The 22,765-nt window shown below is 33.0% G+C and overlaps 5 protein-coding genes and 1 long non-coding RNA gene across 7 annotated transcripts; 1 reads left to right on the top strand and 5 right to left on the bottom strand.

Annotated features, from left to right (window-relative positions):
- Nucleotides 1-6: 6 nt before the first annotated feature.
- LOC124442012 lies at nucleotides 7-2,158 on the bottom strand. Its single transcript, XM_046992502.1, has 5 exons — nucleotides 1,981-2,158; nucleotides 1,674-1,801; nucleotides 1,037-1,272; nucleotides 405-621; nucleotides 7-267 (listed from the first exon to the last, which is right to left on the bottom strand). Exons 1-5 carry the CDS (start codon nucleotides 2,122-2,124, stop codon nucleotides 87-89), a joined length of 906 nt encoding a protein of 301 aa, XP_046848458.1. The 5' UTR covers nucleotides 2,125-2,158; the 3' UTR covers nucleotides 7-86.
- Nucleotides 2,159-2,430: 272 nt separating this feature from the next.
- LOC124441871 (dr1-associated corepressor-like) lies at nucleotides 2,431-4,954 on the bottom strand. Its single transcript, XM_046992335.1, has 7 exons — nucleotides 4,862-4,954; nucleotides 4,722-4,794; nucleotides 4,361-4,454; nucleotides 4,053-4,172; nucleotides 3,782-3,896; nucleotides 3,235-3,365; nucleotides 2,431-2,817 (listed from the first exon to the last, which is right to left on the bottom strand). Exons 1-7 carry the CDS (start codon nucleotides 4,898-4,900, stop codon nucleotides 2,685-2,687), a joined length of 705 nt encoding a protein of 234 aa, XP_046848291.1. The 5' UTR covers nucleotides 4,901-4,954; the 3' UTR covers nucleotides 2,431-2,684.
- Nucleotides 4,955-8,954: 4,000 nt separating this feature from the next.
- Nucleotides 8,955-10,144, bottom strand: LOC124442491. The gene is made up of 2 exons (XR_006947264.1): nucleotides 10,070-10,144; nucleotides 8,955-9,271 (listed from the first exon to the last, which is right to left on the bottom strand). It is a non-coding gene; the product is annotated as an uncharacterized LOC124442491 (long non-coding RNA).
- A 1,010-nt stretch (nucleotides 10,145-11,154) lies between these two features.
- On the bottom strand, nucleotides 11,155-14,363 carry LOC124442755 (protein FAM177A1-like). The gene is made up of 4 exons (XM_046993244.1): nucleotides 13,650-14,363; nucleotides 13,043-13,109; nucleotides 12,683-12,780; nucleotides 11,155-12,303 (listed from the first exon to the last, which is right to left on the bottom strand). Exons 1-4 carry the CDS (start codon nucleotides 14,049-14,051, stop codon nucleotides 12,145-12,147), a joined length of 726 nt encoding a protein of 241 aa, XP_046849200.1. The 5' UTR covers nucleotides 14,052-14,363; the 3' UTR covers nucleotides 11,155-12,144.
- LOC124441792 (pecanex-like protein 4) lies at nucleotides 14,316-19,623 on the top strand. The gene is made up of 8 exons (XM_046992258.1): nucleotides 14,316-15,169; nucleotides 15,429-15,599; nucleotides 15,875-16,308; nucleotides 16,585-16,694; nucleotides 16,792-17,806; nucleotides 17,961-18,585; nucleotides 18,825-19,011; nucleotides 19,120-19,623. The coding sequence occupies exons 1-8, from the start codon at nucleotides 14,475-14,477 to the stop codon at nucleotides 19,366-19,368; spliced, it is 3,486 nt and encodes a 1,161-aa protein (XP_046848214.1). The 5' UTR covers nucleotides 14,316-14,474; the 3' UTR covers nucleotides 19,369-19,623.
- On the bottom strand, nucleotides 19,548-21,919 carry LOC124442754 (dehydrogenase/reductase SDR family member 7-like). 2 transcript variants are annotated; one of them, XM_046993242.1, is made up of 8 exons: nucleotides 21,522-21,895; nucleotides 21,325-21,446; nucleotides 20,742-20,934; nucleotides 20,627-20,673; nucleotides 20,427-20,546; nucleotides 20,129-20,301; nucleotides 19,904-19,956; nucleotides 19,548-19,824 (listed from the first exon to the last, which is right to left on the bottom strand). In XM_046993242.1, exons 1-8 carry the CDS (start codon nucleotides 21,784-21,786, stop codon nucleotides 19,808-19,810), a joined length of 990 nt encoding a protein of 329 aa, XP_046849198.1. In that variant the 5' UTR covers nucleotides 21,787-21,895; the 3' UTR covers nucleotides 19,548-19,807. The 2 variants fall into 2 exon arrangements, with proteins under 2 accessions (XP_046849198.1, XP_046849199.1); XM_046993243.1 differs by lacking the exon at nucleotides 20,427-20,546 and having other exon boundaries at nucleotides 21,522-21,919.
- Nucleotides 21,920-22,765: the final 846 nt, after the last annotated feature.

The following is a 22,765-nucleotide window of genomic DNA, read 5'->3' on the forward strand; positions in this document are numbered from 1 at the left end:
TTGTAACATGACGTAATCTCACTTGTAACATGAAGTAATCAAAATAGTAACTTGAAATGACCTTGTTTGTAGCTAACCTGACGATCTCAAACGGGGACATCATGTCTGTATGACTTGATTGAAGAGGTCAAATTTTCTATTTCTTTCCACATGTGAAGAGCAACAAAGTCTTGAAGATTTTTCTTTGATTTCAAATACTCCAACAAACGTTCAAGTAAAAAGTTCAAATGTAAAGATGAATGAACTTCATAACTCTTTTCTTTGTCACTAGAGAAGAAAAAATGATTTTGGCATTGCAATCAATGTTCAGCAACTTATTATTTAATTACCAAAGTCTATTGTCAGACAAAAGACTGTAGTAAGTATGTACAAACACTCAAGATTTGTTATGATTCTGTTCTAACCAGTTTTCTTGTGTTCTTGCTGTTATTGAGATCCTTATTCGAAATCCTTTATGAAAGGTAGAAAAACAAAGTTCTTCATTTGAGCATTCCATCATATATTGATTGCGTCTACGACTTTTCATCTTCAAAATCTTCTCAACAAGTGAATCATGTGTCTTCGGTGTACCATTCATATATTTTACATCATAAAACAATCGACTTGTATCACAAAATTTACCTTAAAAACATGTAAATTTACAATTACAAAAAAATAAATGGAAGTACATGTATTTAATTAACCAATACAAACACCTCAGCAACCAACAGCTTTCTATTGCAGAACTTGAAAAATATAAATGGGCAAAAAATATTTTACACACAATCTTCTGTTATTGCTCTTTTTAAATCTTAGTTAAATAACATACATTAGATTTTTCACTAGAAGTAACAAGATGTCATAAAATTGTCTTGGATGCAATGATATACTTAAACTAATAATTTTAAAATATTCATACCAAAATGTAATTTAATGAATAGTGCTGAAGTATATTTCATGGGAAATATTTCATCAAGAGAATGATGAATTTTTCATGTTGGCATTTCTATGGATTGTTATTGTAATGTAGTAAAACAAATTTCTAACTTAATAATACCTTCAGACATTTTCCAACATTCATTAGTGCTCATCCATTGTTTTATTTCACTAAACCAAACATTAAGTGGACTATCATTGATTCTATGTATGTTTGTTGAAGTGTTGGAAACCAAGCTTTTAAACACAGAAAGCTCTTGCTCTTTCTTTGCCAGATAGAGTTGATATTTTACCATGTTAAGTTGCCTCTCTTCTTTCTGTATCATTGACAGTAAATCCAAAATCTCTAAAAATTGCCTAAATTGCATAAAAAAACAACAAATCTTTTCTCTTGTATGACCAGTTTTTAGGAAGAAAACTGGCTCATTTCTATGACTTGAGTCATATACATACAACCATCATAACCTGCTTTATTCAAATTGGCCAAAAAATTCACATTTTTTTAATTATTAGCTTCCTGTAATTAAGCTAACAATATCTTTTTACTTCATAACCTACCAAAGCCATTCAGGACATGTGGTTATTTCCAGTATTTCGTCAAAAAAATGAACCTAAGGAACTTAACCAATCAAAACTAAGACTAACCTTTACTGCCAGGCAACAATACTTCAGGATACTAAAACCTTTCCATATGAATTTAACATCACCTAACATAACCTAAACTTTGCATAAATATAACAAACATTAGCAGTACTTACAAGTTGGATTTAAATTCTTCAGGCAATTCTGAACTTGTTTGTTCTTCAGCTACAAGATCTTGTGTTTTTTTACTGTTTACAATATACCATTTCTTGGCAATCTGACAACTTAGTTCATGACCTTTTACCTGCAAGAAAATTATGTCATAATCATACGCAGCAGCAACATACACCGACTGTTTAATTCAACATATGTTTGATTGGCCCGTCAAGTTCAAGAAACGGGAAAATTTGCTTCATGTAACCTATTATCAATCAAGTCATTGAACAAATTTATTTTTGAAAAATAAATGTATTTACTAGCAACCTTTCCGTCGACTTTTTTTAGACTTTCAACCTCCGCTTCCAATTTTAAAACACATTTCTTTACATGGTCATATTCCTCACAGCTGCTTATTGCTGAAAATTTATAACTTTCATCTACATTTACAAATTCAATATTTTCCGCCATATTTTGCAAATTCAATATTTTCCGCCATTCAATATTTTCCGCCATATTTTGCGTTTTCCCTGGGAACGAGAGATAAAGATTACCCACTGAGCTGTAAATAACTACGTAGCTGTAGTGAGTTTGAACCATTGAGTTCTATTATAACTTATAGAACTCAATGGTTATGAATGGTTATGACTTATAGAACTCAATGGTTGTTATTATAGAACTCAATGGTTTGAACATCATCTTGATCTGATTTGATCGTCCTCGATTTTAACAAATCACGTTAATGAGATCTTATCTTAAATAATAACGCATTAAAAGTTAAGTGAAATCATTATTAATACATCTACTGATAAAAATGTTCATTAAATCAGATTAAATCGTTCGTAGTCTTAGACAGTATAAACAAAATATTAACAAATAAACTTTTTTATCTTCGTGAGAAAGAGAGGATTGTTGCACGAAGGATTGCTGTGCACGATTTACGCCCCAATTGGTGCTATTCCACTTCGCTTTTATTTGTGAAAATATGCGAAATATTGTAACTAAAAATTTTCCCTCTTATACAAAGTACTTCACGAATCATAGTCGTCGTCTTCCGACTGTGTTGCTGTGAAAATTCTAGGCGTAGGAATACTCGAGTTTGGAAAGTGAAGAAATCCTTGAGTTGACGTTGATGGTACAAGGGGATTACTGGGCAAACTTGTGCTACAGAGAAAATATTTGAGATTTTAAATGACGTAAAATTTCACGACGTCAAAACATAACGTCATACATATATTGTATTAAAATGTTACACTGGCCAAATTTCACAGCGTCGTTGTTTTCGTCAAATGAAAAATATAAACACTATTGAACATGAGCATTTTCATTTTGGTACATGTACGATGAAAAGCGCCACTTGATGCGAAATTTTACAAATTGCTTATGACGTCATACGATGTACACACGTGGCTAGTTTATTATACCATCATTGGTCTCTTAATGTAAAATTGCTCATGACGTCATAGGATGTACAAACACGTCACTGGTTTATTATATCACCATATGTCTCTTCAGGTAAAATGTATTTAACATTGATAAAATTATATTAGCCTCCAAACAAATAGAAAAAAGTCAACTCACTGATTATTAAACATTTGCTTTGTAATTGTAGAAGTTGAATTCATTGTTGGCTTTGTGCTTGTGTTAAGAGTACCATGCACTCCTGTAGCAGAATTACTTCCACTTTCAGTTGAGTTTGAGCTTTCCTCTTCCTAGAAAAACACACAAATCTTTATTGTGTTTTTTTTTATGGCCATCTTAATATAATTTGCTTTATAACATAGAGGGAATGGTATAAATATGATCTTTATTATTCTTTACATCACAATAAAGCATGAAAATACTCTGAGTAGCCAGTAAAGTTTGTTATACACACAAAGTGCCCTGGATACAAGTTTCACTTTACAATTCATGCCAGTTATCTTAAATACTATAAAGTCCTTTTACCAAACAATTGTCAAAATGCAAACTTATGAAAACAAGACAATAGTGTTAAGTGACAAAGGGTAAAGTTTTCATTTTACATAAATAAAAGTTTCCACATACCACACAGTGTAATAAAACTAGTATTATTATGTATAAATTATTGGACATAAATTATTAAAGTTATAAAAAGTGACAAACTTACATCAGATATGAAATCATCAGACATAGAATTAATGTCTTTTTGTTCCTTCTTTGTTTTTTGTTTTTTTGTTGCCTTGTCTTTACATGTCATTGTTGAACTTTCAGCCATCTTTTTCCTGTGGGAGAAAGATAAAGCATTTTTTCCCTAAATATACTTTACCAACAAATTATTTCAAAGAAATAAGTTATTTGGAGTTTATTTTATACTATATCGTCCATGAGAACTTCACTAGTTCATCTTCTTCAAAAAAGTCTCTATTTTATATGAAAACCTTTTGGCTTTTGGTTCATCAATGTCATCAACATCTTCTTCTTTGTTTGGAAGGTCGGGAATTTTTTCTACCAATTCTTTCAGGAAATCAAATTGGCTTTCTGATATAATACACTGCTTCCTAAATTATATCACAATCATTTAGTACATTTTTTATAACAATAACAATAAGATATGTGATAGTAAATGGGGAATTATCTCAAACATGACTGCCAGTTCTATTTAAACTCGTGAAAGCAAACTTTTTGATGCATAAGCACACAATATTCAGGTAGCAAGATATTTGCAATATATAAAGGTTAAACTTACAAATGTGCCGTTGACATTGTTTTTGCATGTCTTGCTTGAGTATTTTTGCAAGCTTTCTCCAACAAAACTTGCATAAATATTTCTAATGCTTTTGCTGTGATTACGTGTCAAGAAAAAAATCATTTAGATCAAAAATAAATGTACTTATACAAACAACTTTTACCGTGCTACCTAACCATGAATATCTACCACCGTTGCATTTAAATATGCAAGTTAAAAATGAAAAAAAGTATGCAAATATTTGGGACCATAATTCTCAAATAAACTTGTAAACAAAGGCTTTTTTTGCTCTCGTTTGTCAATAAAATTAGCGCTACACATTTCTACAAGGAAAAATTGAATTTTTACAAAATAAGGATACAAAGTATTACTGGTACAGGAGCAGCAACTTTACCAATATCTTCATCTGTCTGCATTATCTTCTTAATTCGTGCCTGTAGAAGATCGATGACAATATTAGAAAATATTTCGAGCTTTCAACAACCAGTAAAGAACACAAACCGGAGGAAAGCGAGAATTGTACTTCTTTTTCGTCGGCATCTTTCATGAATATTTAGGTGAAATTTTCCTATTCTTATTCCTGGTTCCTGCTTCATAAATATTAAAGTTTGAGCTCACGATCTGTCGGACGTCAGCGGTGAACAACATTGACTCTTGAATACTTAGTTTAGGCATATTGATAGAAATGCAGCATTTAAAGACGGAGAAAAAGATTGACAAAGAAGCATTTTGAAATAAAAGCAAGTGTTATGTCAAGTTTAAATGTATTGAATGTAATATTATCATTTGCGAAGGATAATGATTAATCTTGATTTCTTTTTTTAGTTACTTGGTGTTTGTTTATCATGAAAAAAACAACTTATCTGACAAAGTTTTTCTTTCTGGAATCAATCATGGATAACTTAAATTAACCAAAAAGACTTTCAGAGATTCACAGTTCACCTCAACCTCAACTTTGCCACGAAAAAATAAAAGATCTTCAAGAATCTGCCATGAGAGAGAAAAGGTAGGAATTATCACAATAAATTTTATCCTCAACAGACGTTGTAAAAATGACCAAACTCCGAAAAAAATATTATTATTATTATTTTATAATATTAGAACATAGTATAAAACTTTCATTTATAAATTCATTTATATGTTACATAATCGCTTATGTCATTATCTATAAGTCTGACGCTCTTAATTTCTCAAAAGAAGGCCACTCGTTCGTGTTTATATTGTCCTCATATATTCCTACAAAGTCATTGGATTCATTGCTTTCGTCACGCTCCCAGTAAGTCGATATTTCATGGAGAAGCTCCTGTGGTAAATGTTCAACTATGTTTTCTGCTTCTGCAGCCAGAGATATGTTATCATAAATGCTATTTACGCTCTGTGACGTACTGGGACCTTTCAAATAATCAACGGACGGAATACTATCAACCCTAGAAAAATCATTCAACGACATCTTTGACTTATGACTATGACCATATACTAAATGAGTTTGTTCTTGGGAATTTTGTACTTGTAATGTAGGACATGACATGTCAGTAGCGGCTGACGCCGGTCTTAGGTCAAAATAGTAACCAGAACGTCTTATGTGTTCCACTGTTAAGTTCATACCAAAAAGTGAATCTCTGATTGGTCCTGACGATTTACGTTTCGATGACATCACCTGAGCATGCGTGATGCTAGTAAGATTTCTTTGCTGACGTTTATGCTGTTGTAACCATGTTGATACAAGACGCAACGTAGGTACATAAATCACCACAAGACATACAGCTACATTCACCAAGTAGATAATACAGTAAACAAAAGCTACAAGGATATGTTGATTAATTTCTTCAACAAAATAACCAAACATTATAGTAAATGTATACGAGACCCATTGCACGGTAACAACAATGATAAGATTTTCTGTTCGACAGAAGTTTTTTTGTTCTTTAACAGTTTCGACAAGTGTTAGCACAAATAAAGCGGATATCGTTAGCCAATTGAAAAGAAGTGACGTAAGAATGCTAAAATTCCATTGTATATTGCACACTGCTGTTGTTTCACGTGACGAACATATTGAACTTTGGAAATTTACTGTCATTAAGATAACGAGAAGGACAATATGAATGACGAGTATAGAAGCTGCAAATATTAATCTTCTTGCTGGTTTGTCAGTTGCAACTTCACATCTTAATATGTTCTGTATAACCAAAGTCTTTGTCAATAAAAGTCCAGCATAGAACGCAAAACATAAATTTAGCATTGACCAAAACATCATACATCTGTTCGCTGACAACTCGCCCAAATGCATTAAGGGCAACAAACAAAACAGGCATAACACAGCCAAAATAATATTATCCAGCCAGGAATAACACAAAATCGTTATAGGCGAGTTTTTATGGAGGAAAAAAAACGTAAAATTTCCAAGAATCAGAATAAGACATATTCCTTGAAGGAAATATAACACAATTGCCCAATGGCTTTTCCAACTTATGATGATTTTATTTGAAACACATTCAGACGAGTATTTTGTTTCTCCGCAGTTATTACAAGTTTCATTATAAGCTGTTGACGATTTATTGATATTGCTGGTGTTTATCAAATGATTGTCAGGGAGACCTAATGGCACTTTCGCAATTTTTCCATATGAACTGAGTAGCTGTGTGGTTATAGTCCAACTGTGATTCATTCCAAATACGTAGGCGCCTTCCTTGTGCATTTTAACTAAGTATTGGAGTAGAAAGTTGTTACTGTAAAGACCCCACTTCGACGAGGATATTTCGTTTCTAAGTTTTTCAGTGAATTCAGATGGTAAAATTTTAAGACATTTTTGTCGATACTGGACCTTGTCACAGTCCTGAAATCTTTTTTTAATGATGTCTGTGACAAGATCAATTGAGTTAAAAATGCCCTGCAAAGTTAGAGTGGAACGTAAATTTTTATGACGACGACCTATTTCAGATTTTATTCTCAGAAGAAAGTTTTTACAACTGTCACCTTTTTTGTCTATAAAACTTCTTGACGTCTTACAGTATTTTTGGTAGATATTCCTTAACCAGTACGGTCTAACTAACTCGTCACTTTCGTTTAAAACTTGCAGCAATTTTTTCCTGTAATGATCCACATCGTCTGTCATTTTGTTTCTCACAATAACCAGTTTCGTCAAATTTGCTTTAGTATCGTACACTCTCAGCAGCGGATCGTCAAATTGACAAACTTCAATCAACCATAAATCTGATGACGCTATTTTCAGTCGGAATTTTTTGATATTTTGAATAATCCGATGACTCACAGTGGTTTTAGTAAAAAGAATAACAGCTTCACAAGTACTAAAGAAGTCATTTGAAATGTCGGTTCCATTGTCTATTGTAGTAGCGCTAATAACATGTATAATCTTCTTACTCTTAATTTGAATCAAACGACTTTTGAACATTCTTAATCGTTCCAACCATTGGGGATGTGTCTCAGACACAACTGCACAAAACCTGTCGATTTTTGTCATCTTTACAAGTTTCTCTAAAGCATAAACATGTATAACATCGGATGGCACAACCCGGAATAATTTGCTGAATTCATTTGTTCCAAATCTTGCACTCGTTGTAGTGTAAACAAGGCGAGAGACATTAAATAAATCATACATATTTTTTGATACGTCTTCCAACTTATCAAGAGAAGGTCCAATCACTACTGGAGTAATTACTGGACCATTATGCCTTTCTTGTTGGTTAACAACTTCATTTAAGAGAGACAAAGTGTATTTCAAACCTCTGCTGACGTCGTTTCCACTCTCATAAATTTTATAGCCAACTGTAAAATTATCATGAAGCAATTTTCTGTCGTTGATATTTTGAATTCTGTCGACAAAAGCACCCAGCCATAACACACCTTCAATATTCACTTTTAATTTTCCCTTAACACGAGTTTGCAAAGGAAAGATACAATTCACTATAACATCTCCAGTTTTCTTATAAATCCATGGAGAGTGACGATGTTTTTTCGCAATGACCGTGAATTGTCGAATTTGTATGAGAAAAAATAACAAGATGTTAACGTTAGGTTTTAACATTACTAGAAATCACGGTGAATCTTCTTCGTTATTTATACACTGTTTATCTTTTCTATATCAGTCTGGATATCGATCGACGTCTTACCACAGCTTGCTTTAATCTGAAATATGCAAGTGGAAAACTCTTGAGATTCATTAACGCTTGTCATACTGAACGCCGAAGGGAAATCCGGGGATTGTCAAACCGCAGTGAAATATTTACACAAAGTTGTGTAATTTGTGCTCTCAAGTGTTTTCATTCTTTTGACTATAAAGTACCCTGCTGCTACCTTGAACTATTTTATACTCTATACCACCAAGAAAATAGATAATTTTATTTTGTGCTTTGAAATGTTTCATTTCTCCCCACGAGAAAAATAATAAAGAAACATTTTTTTTTATGAAATTTTAAGAGGCTCACCAGTATTACTAAGGCGGTTAACTTTAATGTCAATAAATACTCAGACAACAACACGTGCTTGCCCACACAGACTTGTTTCACTTCCTTAAACCTGCTGGGAACAGGTTTCTGGTTACGTCAAACAATTATCGTTAACGACAAAAATGCGTCTATTCCGTCTAAATTCGTTTGTAATTGCAATTAATCAATACTTATTAATTCTTTGCTCAGTGATGACAGAGAGAGGAAGAATTTATTTATGTATAATTGAAAAGAATTAAATTGTTATGAAAATCTTGTAGGATGTAATTACAATTCTCAGTATAAAGTCACCAACCATCTGGCTTAAAATGTTTTTTGTATCATTATTGTTAAATACGTCAAGATCGCCGATTTCTTTTTCTTTACAGTTTTTTCTGTGAATATATTGACCACTTCTTGTCCACGCACTTTAACATAATTCTTGGCGGTATTTGTGATGGGAATTCTTCTGAGCCAAAGAATATATTACGTGTCATGTAAAATATTGGCTATGTCGGAAGAGTTGTGTGGTTATTATTTTAATTCATGCATGAGAAAAAAACTCCTTTTGAGCAGTACAAGTATACTTCCCATCACCATAATAAATCTGATGACGAGAAAGAAGAAAAATTTTTGATGCGAAACTCGACATATAAGAATTTATACAATCATGAAATAACTCTAACCGATTGCTTTTCGATTTTTTCCCAACATACAACACTAGACGTAAAAATTTAGGGAAATTCCACTCTTTAGGAAGAATCTGTCACATTTCTGACGTGAAGGAGAATAGCAAGTAGCAACTGAATTTTTTAGTCATTGATTCTGGGCTTGGCAACATCCCAAAAATTGAGCACATCTCTTCCAGTCAAACTACAAAGCTACATTACTCAAGTATAGTTATTTGGCAATATTTCTTTGGTATATAACCTTCTTTATTTGTTTCAACATTTTTTCACACTTTGGAGTCCAGACAACAACACGGAGATTAAAAGGTCATATTTGTAATTGGTTATCTAATGCGGTTCATTGATCAAAATAAGAAAGCAAGCTATCTTCTTTTCAAGTGCGAGGCATTAACCCAAATTCCCACGTATATTTTAAGAGAATCAAGGGGGGAGGTTGGCAAACTTTAGCGCTCTAATTCCACCGATAGCCCAAAACAGAAAGTTCCTTTAAAGGAATGTTCATCAGCAGAAGAAGAAACGTTCGAGTAGCTTACTGAAGAAGGATACGTATTTTTTAATTCCATAAAAGTATTTCTTACCTTTAAGTCTTTTTCATAAATTCTGTAATTACTTTTACTCCAACTTTGCCAAATAAAGGAAATGTTTGTGAACTATTTATGCACGTGGTTCTGCTTTAAAGTTGTAGGTCTTATTATGATGATTTCCGTAAACGAAGAAGCTATCAAGTCAACGTGTATGGACATATGATCGAGTTTCATTGAGTCGGCACATGTGTTAGCTGTTAGAAGAAATCAATACACATAGTCGGACGTTTGAAAATGAAGAAGTAGAGTGTGGGCAGTGAAATATGAGAAGAGAATATGAAGATTTATTGACGAGAAAATTACAAATTTCCACATCAATGATAGCGCTATTTTATTGACTGTTTTAACCAACTAGTTAGGACAAAACAAGTCAATAACACACTCTCTTGAAAGTCATTCATCACTATTCCACATGAACATTCGTTTTTTCAGGAAATTTTTGACTGGGGAGTGTCGACTTAAATAACGATTGAAATGATAACCATAATTCTGTATAGCAAATATATTTTCAAAGAAAAACCTCATGCAGAAATATGGTTCTCATCTCAATGAACGGATGTCTTTATAAGGTAACCACTATGTGATGACTTTGTAATAAAGAGATCGTCTTGGGCACAATCTATTAAATCAAACATGTCATATTATTTCAAGAAAATAAAATAATATAAAATGAATGAAACAAAAACTATGGAAAATAAGATAATCTGGATTCAAACATTTTACATGTTATCATATACACTAAACATAAAGTGAAAATGTAGATTTGCAGATTTTTCTCAAAACACGTGGTTACAGTAAACTAATCCAAGACAAATATTTAACATTCTTTTCACACACTTAAAGTTGAATAAATCCAGGTGTTTTGTTGTTGAACATTCATGCCGGAACTTCCTGCTCCAAATTGATAGTTAAAGAGCGACATGTTTCGTACAATTCACAAACAACCGGAACAAATAACATTAAAATGAATGTGTATATACGATAGTTTGAAATACAGGACGTTGTGCTTTCAATAATAAAGGGAAACAAAACAGAGAAATCTTTTCCTGTATGGTAAAATGTTAGTAAAGTAAGCACAATTGTTTTTACAAGTTTGTGTTAATACATCACTCAAGCAAGTTTCTCACATGGAGACAATTACATTAAAACTCCGCTCTAGGGGGCAATTTCTATTTTCCCAGTTTCACATTAAATAATTCTACATTTCTGAGAGATTAGTCTACAACTCATATGTTCCATATTTTAACAAGTAATGACAGGTTCTACGATTTATTAGGAAAATGTTTGACATAAACAAAAAGAATTCAAACAAAATTTTTACAAACTATTGATAAACGAAACAGCAATATGTTCTGCCAAAAACATAGCAAAAGAAAAGGATAGTTAAAACAGACTCTATCGCTTGGTGTAACACAACACAACGTAAGTGAATTGTTTGAAACTTTGCTTATAGTTAGGACTGAACTTTTACATATTGTAGAGGTTTTAACGTTGCTACAGATAGTTTGGATGGAGTTGTACAGGTTATAGAGGTTACATAACGTTGCTATAGATAGTTTGATTGGAGTTGTACAGGTTATAGAGGTTACATAACGTTGCTACAAATAGTTTGAATGGAGTTGTACAGGTTATAGAGGTTACATAACGTTGCTACAGATAGTTTGAATGGAGTTGTACAGGTTATAGAGGTTACATAACGTTGCTATAGATAGTTTGGATGGAGTTGTACAGGTTATAGAGGTTACATAACGTTGCTATAGATAGTTTGAATGGAGTTGTGTCCAAAATATACAACGTCATCCATGTCCACATGTAGCGATGAAATTAGGGATTTCGGCATAAAGATCGCTTTTATCATATTTTACACCTAATGACAGCTATGCTTAATAAAGTTATGTTTGGTATAATGCTTAGGTCAGCTTGCAGGGTTGAAATTGCTTACTTAACGGTCTTAAATAAGACCGTTTCAAAAAACATCAGTTTTGAACGCCACGTCAGAGTGTCTGAATGAGATGATAAATATGAAAAGTACTTAGCACCTAAAACAATGACTGTGAGAAAAATATTTTCTATGGAATTGTGCCAGCAGATTGTGCGTTTGATAATGACGAAGAAACTTGATTGTAGACAAGTTTCTCTTTGCCTCCTTCCATTTTTGATAGTTCTTCCAACTTTCTTTGAGCAACAAACTCTTGTTCTTTTCTTTCTTTCTCTTCCTCTTCTTTTTCCTGTGTAAAATCAATACAAGGATATGCAAACAATTTTATTTCGTTGACATTTATAGTCTGAGAGCAATAATTGGTCAAAGCCAAGTTTGAAAATTATCAGTTGGAAGCACTGATAATTAGCACTACTGTAAACAGCTGTAAGAAGAGTTGAGCATAAATTGAAAAAAAAGAGAAATGTAATGTTATTCAAGTATTTGATATGATCTTCAACCTTAAATAAAACCCAGATATTGTTAAAAATTAAATATTGTTAGTGCTTATACCAGGTAATGGTGACTTTATAACTACAATGTGTGAAAGTACTGTGGTAATCACTCAACACCTTACTGTTTTCATACAAAATTATACCATCATTCATTAATAAAGCTGCATCACTAACCAGATCTTTTAGTCTGTAATATTCATCAATAACATATTGATATTTTGGTGTTGTGATTCCAAAGAATGCTGCCAACTTTTCACCCAAGAATTCTGCAGCTAAATAAATATAAATAAATGAAAAAAAACTTTATAACATTTATATTCTATAACTAAAAACAAAAAGCAACACCTGTTTAGAATAATTTTCACTAACCAATACAATAAACCAAGCTATTTTTGAATACCCTGCCCCATACTTGTACTAAATGTAATCCTAACCAAGCCTGAATGTTGTTGACAGTCATTGTGGCAAAGTATTCAATAATTGTGCTTTTTAATTAACTTGCAAGAAAAGCCAGATGTTATGCAGACTTTTTACCTTTAAGAGCACCACTTGAAACAGCCCTTACATAATACCACATCCACAACAACCATGTTAGGTCAGACTATAACAACACATTAAATACAATAAGTCGCATGTTATAAGGCTTCATCAACGAATCAGCTACAGTTGATAGAAGGCTACAACAATGGATCAACTACACTTGATAGAAGGCTATCAACTACAATTGATAGAAGGCTACATCAATGGATCAACTTCATATGAAAGAATGTTATATGCAGTGCGGTGTTGAAATTAAATGAAGATATGATCTTCGCACTTTGCTGGACAATTGCTTAAATTGTCCAGCAAAGTGTGAAGATCATATCTTCATTTAGGATCAACTACAGTTGATACAAGGTACATTAATGGATCAGCTACGGGTGATAGAACGATATATTAATAGAAGATACTGGAACAGTTTATATTGCAACTTTCAAGATAGGAAATTTACATGAGTATAATATATAAATGCTCATTCTTCCTTGCCTTTCAATTGTCATCTTATCATGCTCTCCAGATTTATTCTTACATTGTAGTTTATTCAAACACGTAAATCATAGTAATTTTTGAAAATAAATCAAAATTGTGTCGTAATTAATACCGGATTTATATTCGTGTCATCGAATGCTCCGTTTTCTTCGTTGTCAGAACTTGAATTGCTCTCAACATCGAAATGTTTTGTTTTTTTCTTTTTAAAACGTTTCCTTTTCTTTTTCATGCTGTCATTCAAAACGCCATCCTTATCAGCTTCGTCATCACCATCATCAAAAGTGTATTCGGATGAGCTCATATCTTCATCAATATCTTCTGAATTTAAAGAATCCATTTGAACTCTTTTTGATATTTCTTCTTTTGAACCTAATACATTCTGTTGTATACTTTCCTTGCAGGAAGCATTTTGTTGAGTGGAATCAACATTTGTATGTGTAGATTCTTTAAACTCAGTGACAACATGAACAGTTTTTAATTCATCAGCGTCAACAACGTCAGCCATTATTGACATTTCTACACCAGTCTTCCACTTGACATTTTCAAAATTTGGAAATTTGCAATTTCTATTCCAAAATTGTTAAAATTTTTATGTAAATTTGCTCATTCTTTTATGGCTTTTCTCACAATTCAGTAACTACAGCTTTTTGATTATATCCTATCCAGTGAATAAGTGCATTACATGGACCAAATTACATTACAAAGAAATGTTTATCACATTTCCTTCTGATTCTAAATTTCATAAATTTCGTTTCTATGGTAACAGTGTCAACTGTCAACATGAGTATTTGATAAAAAAACTGACGATAAAAAGCACGATTCTTGATAAAAACAAAAAATTTTTTACCAATATGTCTTACAGAGGATATTCTAGTCACTTGAATATAAATTTTTTCTGTTTAAATTAGAAAAGAGATCTTTGCGAATTTTTTCTTCAATGGCAATGTCATCCACAGATGGAGCTAAAGCTTTGTTCTTGAACGACTATAACATAAAATTCTTTCAAAAACGATTTCCGCAAACGTTGACTGGTGGTTTACGATTTAAAATTGGTGCACAGTGGTATATTTACTTCTATCAAGTCTTTGTATTTTTCTTTCCTGCTTTATTTGGTGTGTTGTTCACGATCTTGGCTGAGTTGAAGATCTTTAATGATTATGTATGGTCCTACATTTACGGTGGTTTGCTTGGAGTAACTCTTGCGTTTGTTCATTTGCTGAAATTTTACATGAAGAAGTGTCCAGACAAGGAAAGGCCTGAAATTAACAAACATAACTTACCAACTGAAAATGATCAGATCAAGTTTTCTTCATGTTGCAACAAGGAGATCTTTTGGTTTATGTTTCCGAAAAACTCCTGCGTTTTACTACGTATTTTGGCGATAGTTTTAAGCAGTGGTGCAACTTTTCTGTATCTGCAACCTTCTGTGTTGGAGGATTTAGGTTTTAATCATGATTCAACAATTATTCTGTTAATATTTAACTGGTTAACGTTATGCATTGCCAATTATTCATTAACTGTCTATCCTCCACCAGAAACTGCTATGTTTCGCACAGTGAATAATTCATGGTATAGTTCACTCACAAGATCGTTGTATGTTGGATCAATTGCTGTAGTTGGAGTTTTAGCAAGGTTTTGTTTAAACTATATATATAAATTTTAATATTTCCTGTATATGTCAACACTTATGCACTCTTATTCAAGATCGTATATAATACTGAAGCTAAAAACTTCTCATTATGTCAATAGATCAATGCCAGAACTGAGGAACATCTCAAAATCAACATTAAATTTATTGATAGACTCACTTTATACTTTTAATAAACAAAGACAGACATGTTATTGTTGCATATAAACTTTATAATATTATAGATCATTTGGCTCATTTCAGGCACTACTCCAGTTTAAAGATGATCAGTATGGTTCTTTGTGTTGTCATGGCAACATTACCTGGACTTTGGACTGTAGGTATTCTGCCACCAATTGATGCATTATTCCCATGGCTTGGTGAGCAAGTTCTTGTGTTTGTACTCGGTGGTACGTACACAACATCAGATGTCAGGTAATAATAAAATTGTAAGTCACAATATCCAATTACCACGATGAACTGCTTATCAACCCATTATATCTAAGTACTGATAGCATATATAGGCATACAGGAGAGAAGAGGGGATAGAAGGGGTTAGAGTTAGTATTAGAGATCATTTTATGGTAAAACATACAAAAAATCTTTACCTAAAATTTTGCAAGATATTTATATGAAAATTCATTTGATTTGATGTTTACCATGTAGATTGTGTTTTACTTTCGTGCTATCGGTGGTTGCGTTTGTTCCAGCGTGTTTTATAAAAATCACACATTACTGATATCATATTCTGCCGCAGTTGGATTTATTCTCAGTTTTGATCTTTGGTATATTGGTCATTCAGCCATAACATTCTTTACCAGGGCAAAGGAAAAGCTTTCACTGTCACATTTAATGATCGTTGTTAAGTATACAACTATGCTCTTTCTATGTGTCGCAACAGCTGGTATTTCTAGTCATTTTTGTGATAACGCGAGCAGAAAAACACTTGACATTTTTGGCTACGTTTTTGTGTTTTTATTTGTACTACTGAAAATACTTGGAGATTTGAATTCTGTCTACGTCGCGTCTGGATTGGTTAGAAATCCAATTTACATAAAGAGCGTCACTTCAGTTGAGAAATTGAAGGAATTTCAAAGATCACAAAGATATGTTGGTGTTATTTACGACATTGTTCATTGCTATGGTAAGTTTTGGGAACATAAAATATATTTTAGGGTCTGGAGCCCTCTTCAAATTTACAACATCGAAGTAGGCACGCCGTGAAGGATGGTAGCAATTTGTTCTAGGAACTTATCTTAAAGAAAGCCTTATTTCAAAACAGGATTAGCCTGGTAAAAATTGTCGTTTGTTGAACTCTGCATCACATCATTAATCAAAAACATTTCAGAAAAAATAAATTAAAATCAGTGTTGAAAGTTTTCAAAAAGTTTAATTTGCTAATTGTTTTCCTTATTTATAGTTTGTCCATTCCTTATTGTGGGATTTCTCAGCACATTTCTTGGAAATCCTTCAAACAGAGACATCGGATCATTTCTTAAAGTTATAGGAATCATTCGATCGTTAAGATGGGTAAGTTAACAATTTTCTCCGCAGATGTTTCTAACTTATTCACATGTCCATATAATTTGAATAAAAATAATCACTGGTCCTACAATTTCTATCATAGGCATGGCAGAACACTTTCAAATGTTTATTTGAAATCGTTATCTATTGTGTTGTAATATTTATGAACATTCAAAACAAATGGTGGCACGATTTGGGGATTGGGCTTCAACTTCTTCTCATTGGTATAATCATTGACAGACTGGTGGAAATCATAACAAAATTAAAATTTATGTTTACTGTGTTTGTAACATCGTGGATTGAGCCAAAACAAAGACATTCCTTAACCATTCCTACATATATAACATCACTCTTACTTAGTCCACTGGTTCTGGGTATTTTAGTTTTATCTGTGCTACTATCTTCTCCCCTTACACCTCTCTTTTGTTTTCCTATCTTTTTTGTTGGCTTTCCTCGCCCAAAACGCGCCTGGCCGTCATTAATCATGCAAATGTTGGGCTCCAGTGAAGGTTCTATCTACTACAAGCAACTTATGCCAAAATTAGTAAATCAACTACGAAGTATGTTTTCTTACGGTAATCTTACGAGCAAAAGCGATTTCCTGCTCATACGCTATCAAGATCGCCTTATCATTGTACAGATTCTTGAAAAGGGATATAAATATTGTAATGTGATTGTCAGGGGACTCGAACTCCAAGAAACTTCGTGTCATACTGTGGAAGCAGCGCAAGTAGATGAGATATTTGAAGATACTTTTACGAGAGAACGCAATTCATTATTTGGATTTAATTTTAACTATTGGTTAAATACTCTAACACCGTTAAATTGCTTCGTTATCAACACTTATTCCGACGCTCATAGTGTCCTTACAGGTATAATTGATCAGCCAGCAAACATTTCTCAACAATGTACTAACTTTATGAAGTGCTTGATTTGGGTGTTGTTGAAGTATAAGACCAGTGATAAAGATCGCAACAACATAAAAACATCACACTTGAGGGAGAACATAATGACTTTGGAAACTGATCCCGTGATATCCCTCAACGACAATTATAGTATACCAAAGACAACAGAAACATGGTGCGATTTTAAAACCAAAAATACCACAAAGCTGAAAGGTAAACTGTGTAGAAGTGTCAATTTTCCATCATGTATACAGTTAGGAACTAGAAATAAAGTATCACTACAAGTTGTTTAGAGAAGCAAGGGAGTGAGATGTTTAACACATGAAACTTAAAGACACCTGAATCGTAAAGATTCTTTTTCATATAGGAATAGAGCCAAAAGCACGTGAAAAGACAACCATGACAGACGTCGATGATTGGTACGATAGAGAATGGTCATCAAGTGACGTAAGCGAAAGTGAAGAAGAGGAAAGCACAAAAATACAAATGTCATATAGTACAGGAAACGAGACAGTGATAACGTTTGGTTTGCCCGCACAGGACATAGGCAGCAAAACAAAGTTACAGAAAAACGCAGTGAAAAAATCAAACCTCATACTTCCAACTCGAAAAATCGCACCAAAAGTTATAAGCAAGCTTTCTGATGACGCTGAAATTAAAGGTGGGCTGCTCTCACATTGGAACTATTTGCTTCGATCATGTCAAAGATATGTACAAGAAATCGAATCATATTTCCCCAAAGAATGGTTTAGTTATGTTCTAAATAGCTGTGACGATTCCTTCCTAAATGACGAGATATCAGTTGCCATGTATCGGAATCTGATATTGAAATGCTTCTCAGTTGTAAACGTTTGCGGTTTACATGGAAATGTATTAGAAGCTGGACCTTCACATATAAACAAGGTGTTTCATAACAAGATTCCCTGGTCACCTGAACTGGATATGATGGAACAAGACAATAAACTAAAGAATTTGGTTTTAAAAGCTTACAGGTGAATATAAATCAACATTGTATAAGAGTATTAGGTATTTGTGAATTAGCTGCGAGAACATGAGATGAGATGAGATGAGAGCCATTTAGGAAATTAGTTAAAAGACGTCATCATTTTGTCATAACGTAATATTTCAGCACGATCAGTAGATTTTAAGGAATGTTAATGGTAAATAATTGACATGATTGATTACAATCCTGAATAAAACACAATTGCTAAACAGTCATTCTGATGTACAGGTACGCATTTAAAGTAACGTATGACGAGGCGGTCTTTGGTGAGTTCCATGATGACAATGAATTAAATAAGATGTTACAAGATTTTGAGGTAAACTGGCACATTGGCATTGAAAATAACCAGGATTGGAATGCAGCGATATTGGCTGAAAAAGCTTGTTTATTTACAATAGGATACGATTCTGAACAGGTGAGAGCGTATCACAGAATGATGAAGAAAAACAATTTCCACAGCAGTTTTGTACATGTAGGGATGTGAAGTCAAATAAACTTATTCTCGATGTCTTACGATTTCTAGAGTGTATTCACTAGTCATCTGCTGACTAAACAAGATCTCATAATGTATATTGGGACTCTAAACAGCGAAGCAGTACGTGGTCAGTGGTCATCTCTAGCTTTCGAACTACTTTATTTAACAAACGATGATGAAGAGCGATATAGCATTCAAGCACATCCTGTTTTGCTACGCAATGTCACTATGCAAGCAGCTGAGCCACCATTAGGTTATGCAGTTTATTCCTCAGGATCTTTGCACATCACATTTTGACACTGACATAATTGTGAGGAAAATGAAGCAGTGATTTGCTTCAGTTGGTGTCATCTTTCTATGTATTTTGAAGTGAACACTGCTTACTTAACTTGCACTTAACGACCATTTTTATTGTCCGCAGGTAAACACAATAAACTTGTTTGTAGGTGGAAAATCGAAGAGAGCTGAACATGATGTAAATTAAATAATTTCATATATATAATGTGAATAATAGGAACTTCGTAAATAAATTAGGGAAATTCACACCTGCAATTTGGTCTAAATATTGTTAGAACAGGAAATTTACATTTAAATCAAATCCCATCACATGTAGTCAGTAGTTCAAGGCATAATTTCATTAGCTGAAGATTTATCATCTTTGGAAATGCTACCACCAACACATAATCAATCTCCAATAATCAACATTTTCCTCATTTCTTATTCATCTTTTTTCATATTAATCTGATTTTTTTTCTGCAATCAACACAAAGGGAATTTGTAAATAAAATACTTTTGACAAATAAAAAAAATTAAATCAAAAGACATGAAATACCTTCAGTTTCTCGAAGTTTTTTCAATCCTTTGATTGCAAACCTTTTATATAACCTATTTAAGTGATATAGGTAAAATAAGATTGTAGTAGAGCAACGTCCTGTGCCATTTGGTCATGGGAGGCTCTCACATCTCCCATGCTTTTCATGGGTGAAATATAGTTCTACAGTGATATACAGAAAACTTCAGTAAAATAAACATATATTTATAGAAAAGTACAACATACGTGTTGAAAATAGATGGCAAGTATTGGGATGCATATGTAATTAGTAATACAGGCTGAGGTGAAATCCAACATTCATCCAATTCATTTACAATAGCTATGGCCATGTATCTTGCAAACATCCCAGCTTCCATTCGTCCAGAGACATTTTCTTTAATTTTCTTATCTTTATAACTCTGCAATAATACAAACAAAAGGAAACATTTCACACTTGTTTGCTGACTTGCTGATATTAAGACAAAAGTTTTGAAAACAATGTGTTTTTCCACATTAAAAGAACATTGTAAATTATGTAATGTACCGTGCCGTGAGTTTCTGTAACAGCATTTTGTACACTTGCTGTTTTGATTGGTCCTGGGCATATGGAAGTGACTTTGATACCTTTATCATAAAGTTCAGCACGAAGGCTGGAAAAATATCCCTAAATGTATAATTTATCCTCTAAGATCCTCCACTATTGCCAGATAATGTATGCATAATGAGTTATTGAGCTTAACCAACCTGAAGGGCAAATTTAGATGCAGAATATGTTGCAGAACCAACCACACCTGGAACAGAAAAGCATAATTTGAAATAAGAGTAAAAAATTTTAAAAATGTTTTAAAACATTACCCACCAAATTTTCCCTGTACACTGCTTACAACAACAACATGACCTGTCTTATTCTTGATCATGTGATGTAAAACAGTTTTAGTCAAGGATATAGAACCAATCACATTGAGATCAAATAATTCACGATCAACTTGTAGTTCTGTATCAACAGCAAGAGCTCGTTGGGATCTGCCACTGTTGTTTACAAGAATATCAACCTGATGGAGACAATAAATGAAGTAAAATTTATGTTCAATACTAACATAAAATAACACAAAAATAAGTTTTTAAAAATTCAATTTAAATAATGGATAACAAAGTTGAGCAAGTTGCCTTTATATCTAGGATTTACTGTAGTAAGATTATGAATTGGACAACAGATCTTATGTTGAAGATCCTGAAATCCTGATCCCATTTACTGGCTTATGGATTATCCTTTAATAGATACTGTATGTATCTTGGTATTTTGATCCCGCACAACATGCTGCTTAGCTGAGAATCAAAGCAAAAATTTCCGTGTTTTATGAATTTTTGCTGTTGGAATGAGACCATTCATCATGTATTCTGTCTTTTACTGTTCAAGATATTTAAAATACATAAATTTTCACCTGGCCAAAATGATTTAGGATGATCGTAAATGCTTCTTCATGTGATTCAAATTTCGTTGTATCCAACGGCAAAACAAGTATGTCACTATCACCATCAAAATCAGTCAAATTTACAGAAAGTTCTACGTCAAAATAAAATATGTCATTTTTATCGACGAAAACTGGAACACAGCAAACATCAATAGAATGCATCTTACCACAACATTTTCGTTTTACCCTCTCCAACTCTTGCTGTCTTCGAGCAGAAAGCACTAATTTGCAACCAACTCTGGCCAACTCGTACGCTAAATGTTCCCCAATACCACTCGATGCACCTGTTATCCACACAACTTTACCTTTCAGTTGCTCAACGTTCTTGCCAAATATTTCGTAAATTTTCAACGTTAAGTCGATCTTAAAATACTTATAATGAAGGTAAAGAAAGACAAAAATTATAAAGAGAAAACTTATAAAAGTAAACATCGTTTATAAAATCCAAGGAGAACAGAATTAAAAAATGAAAGTGAACGAAAATGAATGGGCAGCTTCCATTTTCACGGCAGTGTTACCACTTTAAAATTTCACTTTGTTTTCATGACAAACACGATGAAAACATGTCAAAATGTCACAATTTTGTAAAACGATTTCAAGTGTTCAAAAATAAAGGCAGTTGATGAAGAAAACGTTCGCAAACGTTTATAAAACATTTTTAAAAAATGTTTCCACTATAGTGTCACATTTGATATTGATAAGACTTAAGCACGCAGGTTTTTCGTGATCCCACCCAAAAAAAACATAAAATAGTTAACTAAACTCGTTGAAAAATACATTAAATCGTTGAAAGGTCGTGTTTTGGTGTTTGGTTATCACGATATCAACAAAGCCTCATCATCTATTTAATTATATACATAATTAAGTCTCTTTTGCGGCATGCAGTCCGCGGAATGCGCTCTCCACCAATTAAATACCAGAAAAAAGATTTTGACAATGCGTTATATGTATTCACTTGCATGTATTGGACTGGTGGTCTATACAAAAGAAATAAATTTTTCAATGCCATATGTATGCAAATCAACTAGCGCAACGAAGCAATATTGTCAGGACGAAGACTAAAGGCAAAACCGACAAATGTGATTGCTCAACAAAACGTGTTATATACATCTATTGAAGTTGACCAATTCTTAGGGACGAAGGTATAAAAAAGGATAGATTTTGTGAATCTTGCCCGTCGCCCAGGCAATATTCCCTTTGAATATGTCGAATAGATGCAACAACTCAAGCTTTTGAATAACGAAATTTTTATTCCCTGGCAATGTTTATCAAATACGTATATCGCTCACTCACTCAGACTCTCTCTTCAACTCATTTTCAACAAAACATCAATCAAAATTCTTTTAAGCCTATTGGTTAACGAAATTAAACCAACTAAGGAGAATTTGTCTCTCTGTCAGTAGGACATTCA

The sequence above is a fragment of the Xenia sp. Carnegie-2017 genome, unplaced genomic scaffold, assembly GCF_021976095.1.
Source record: "Xenia sp. Carnegie-2017 unplaced genomic scaffold, XeniaSp_v1 HiC_scaffold_20, whole genome shotgun sequence".
Lineage (NCBI taxonomy): Eukaryota > Metazoa > Cnidaria > Anthozoa > Malacalcyonacea > Xeniidae > Xenia > Xenia sp. Carnegie-2017.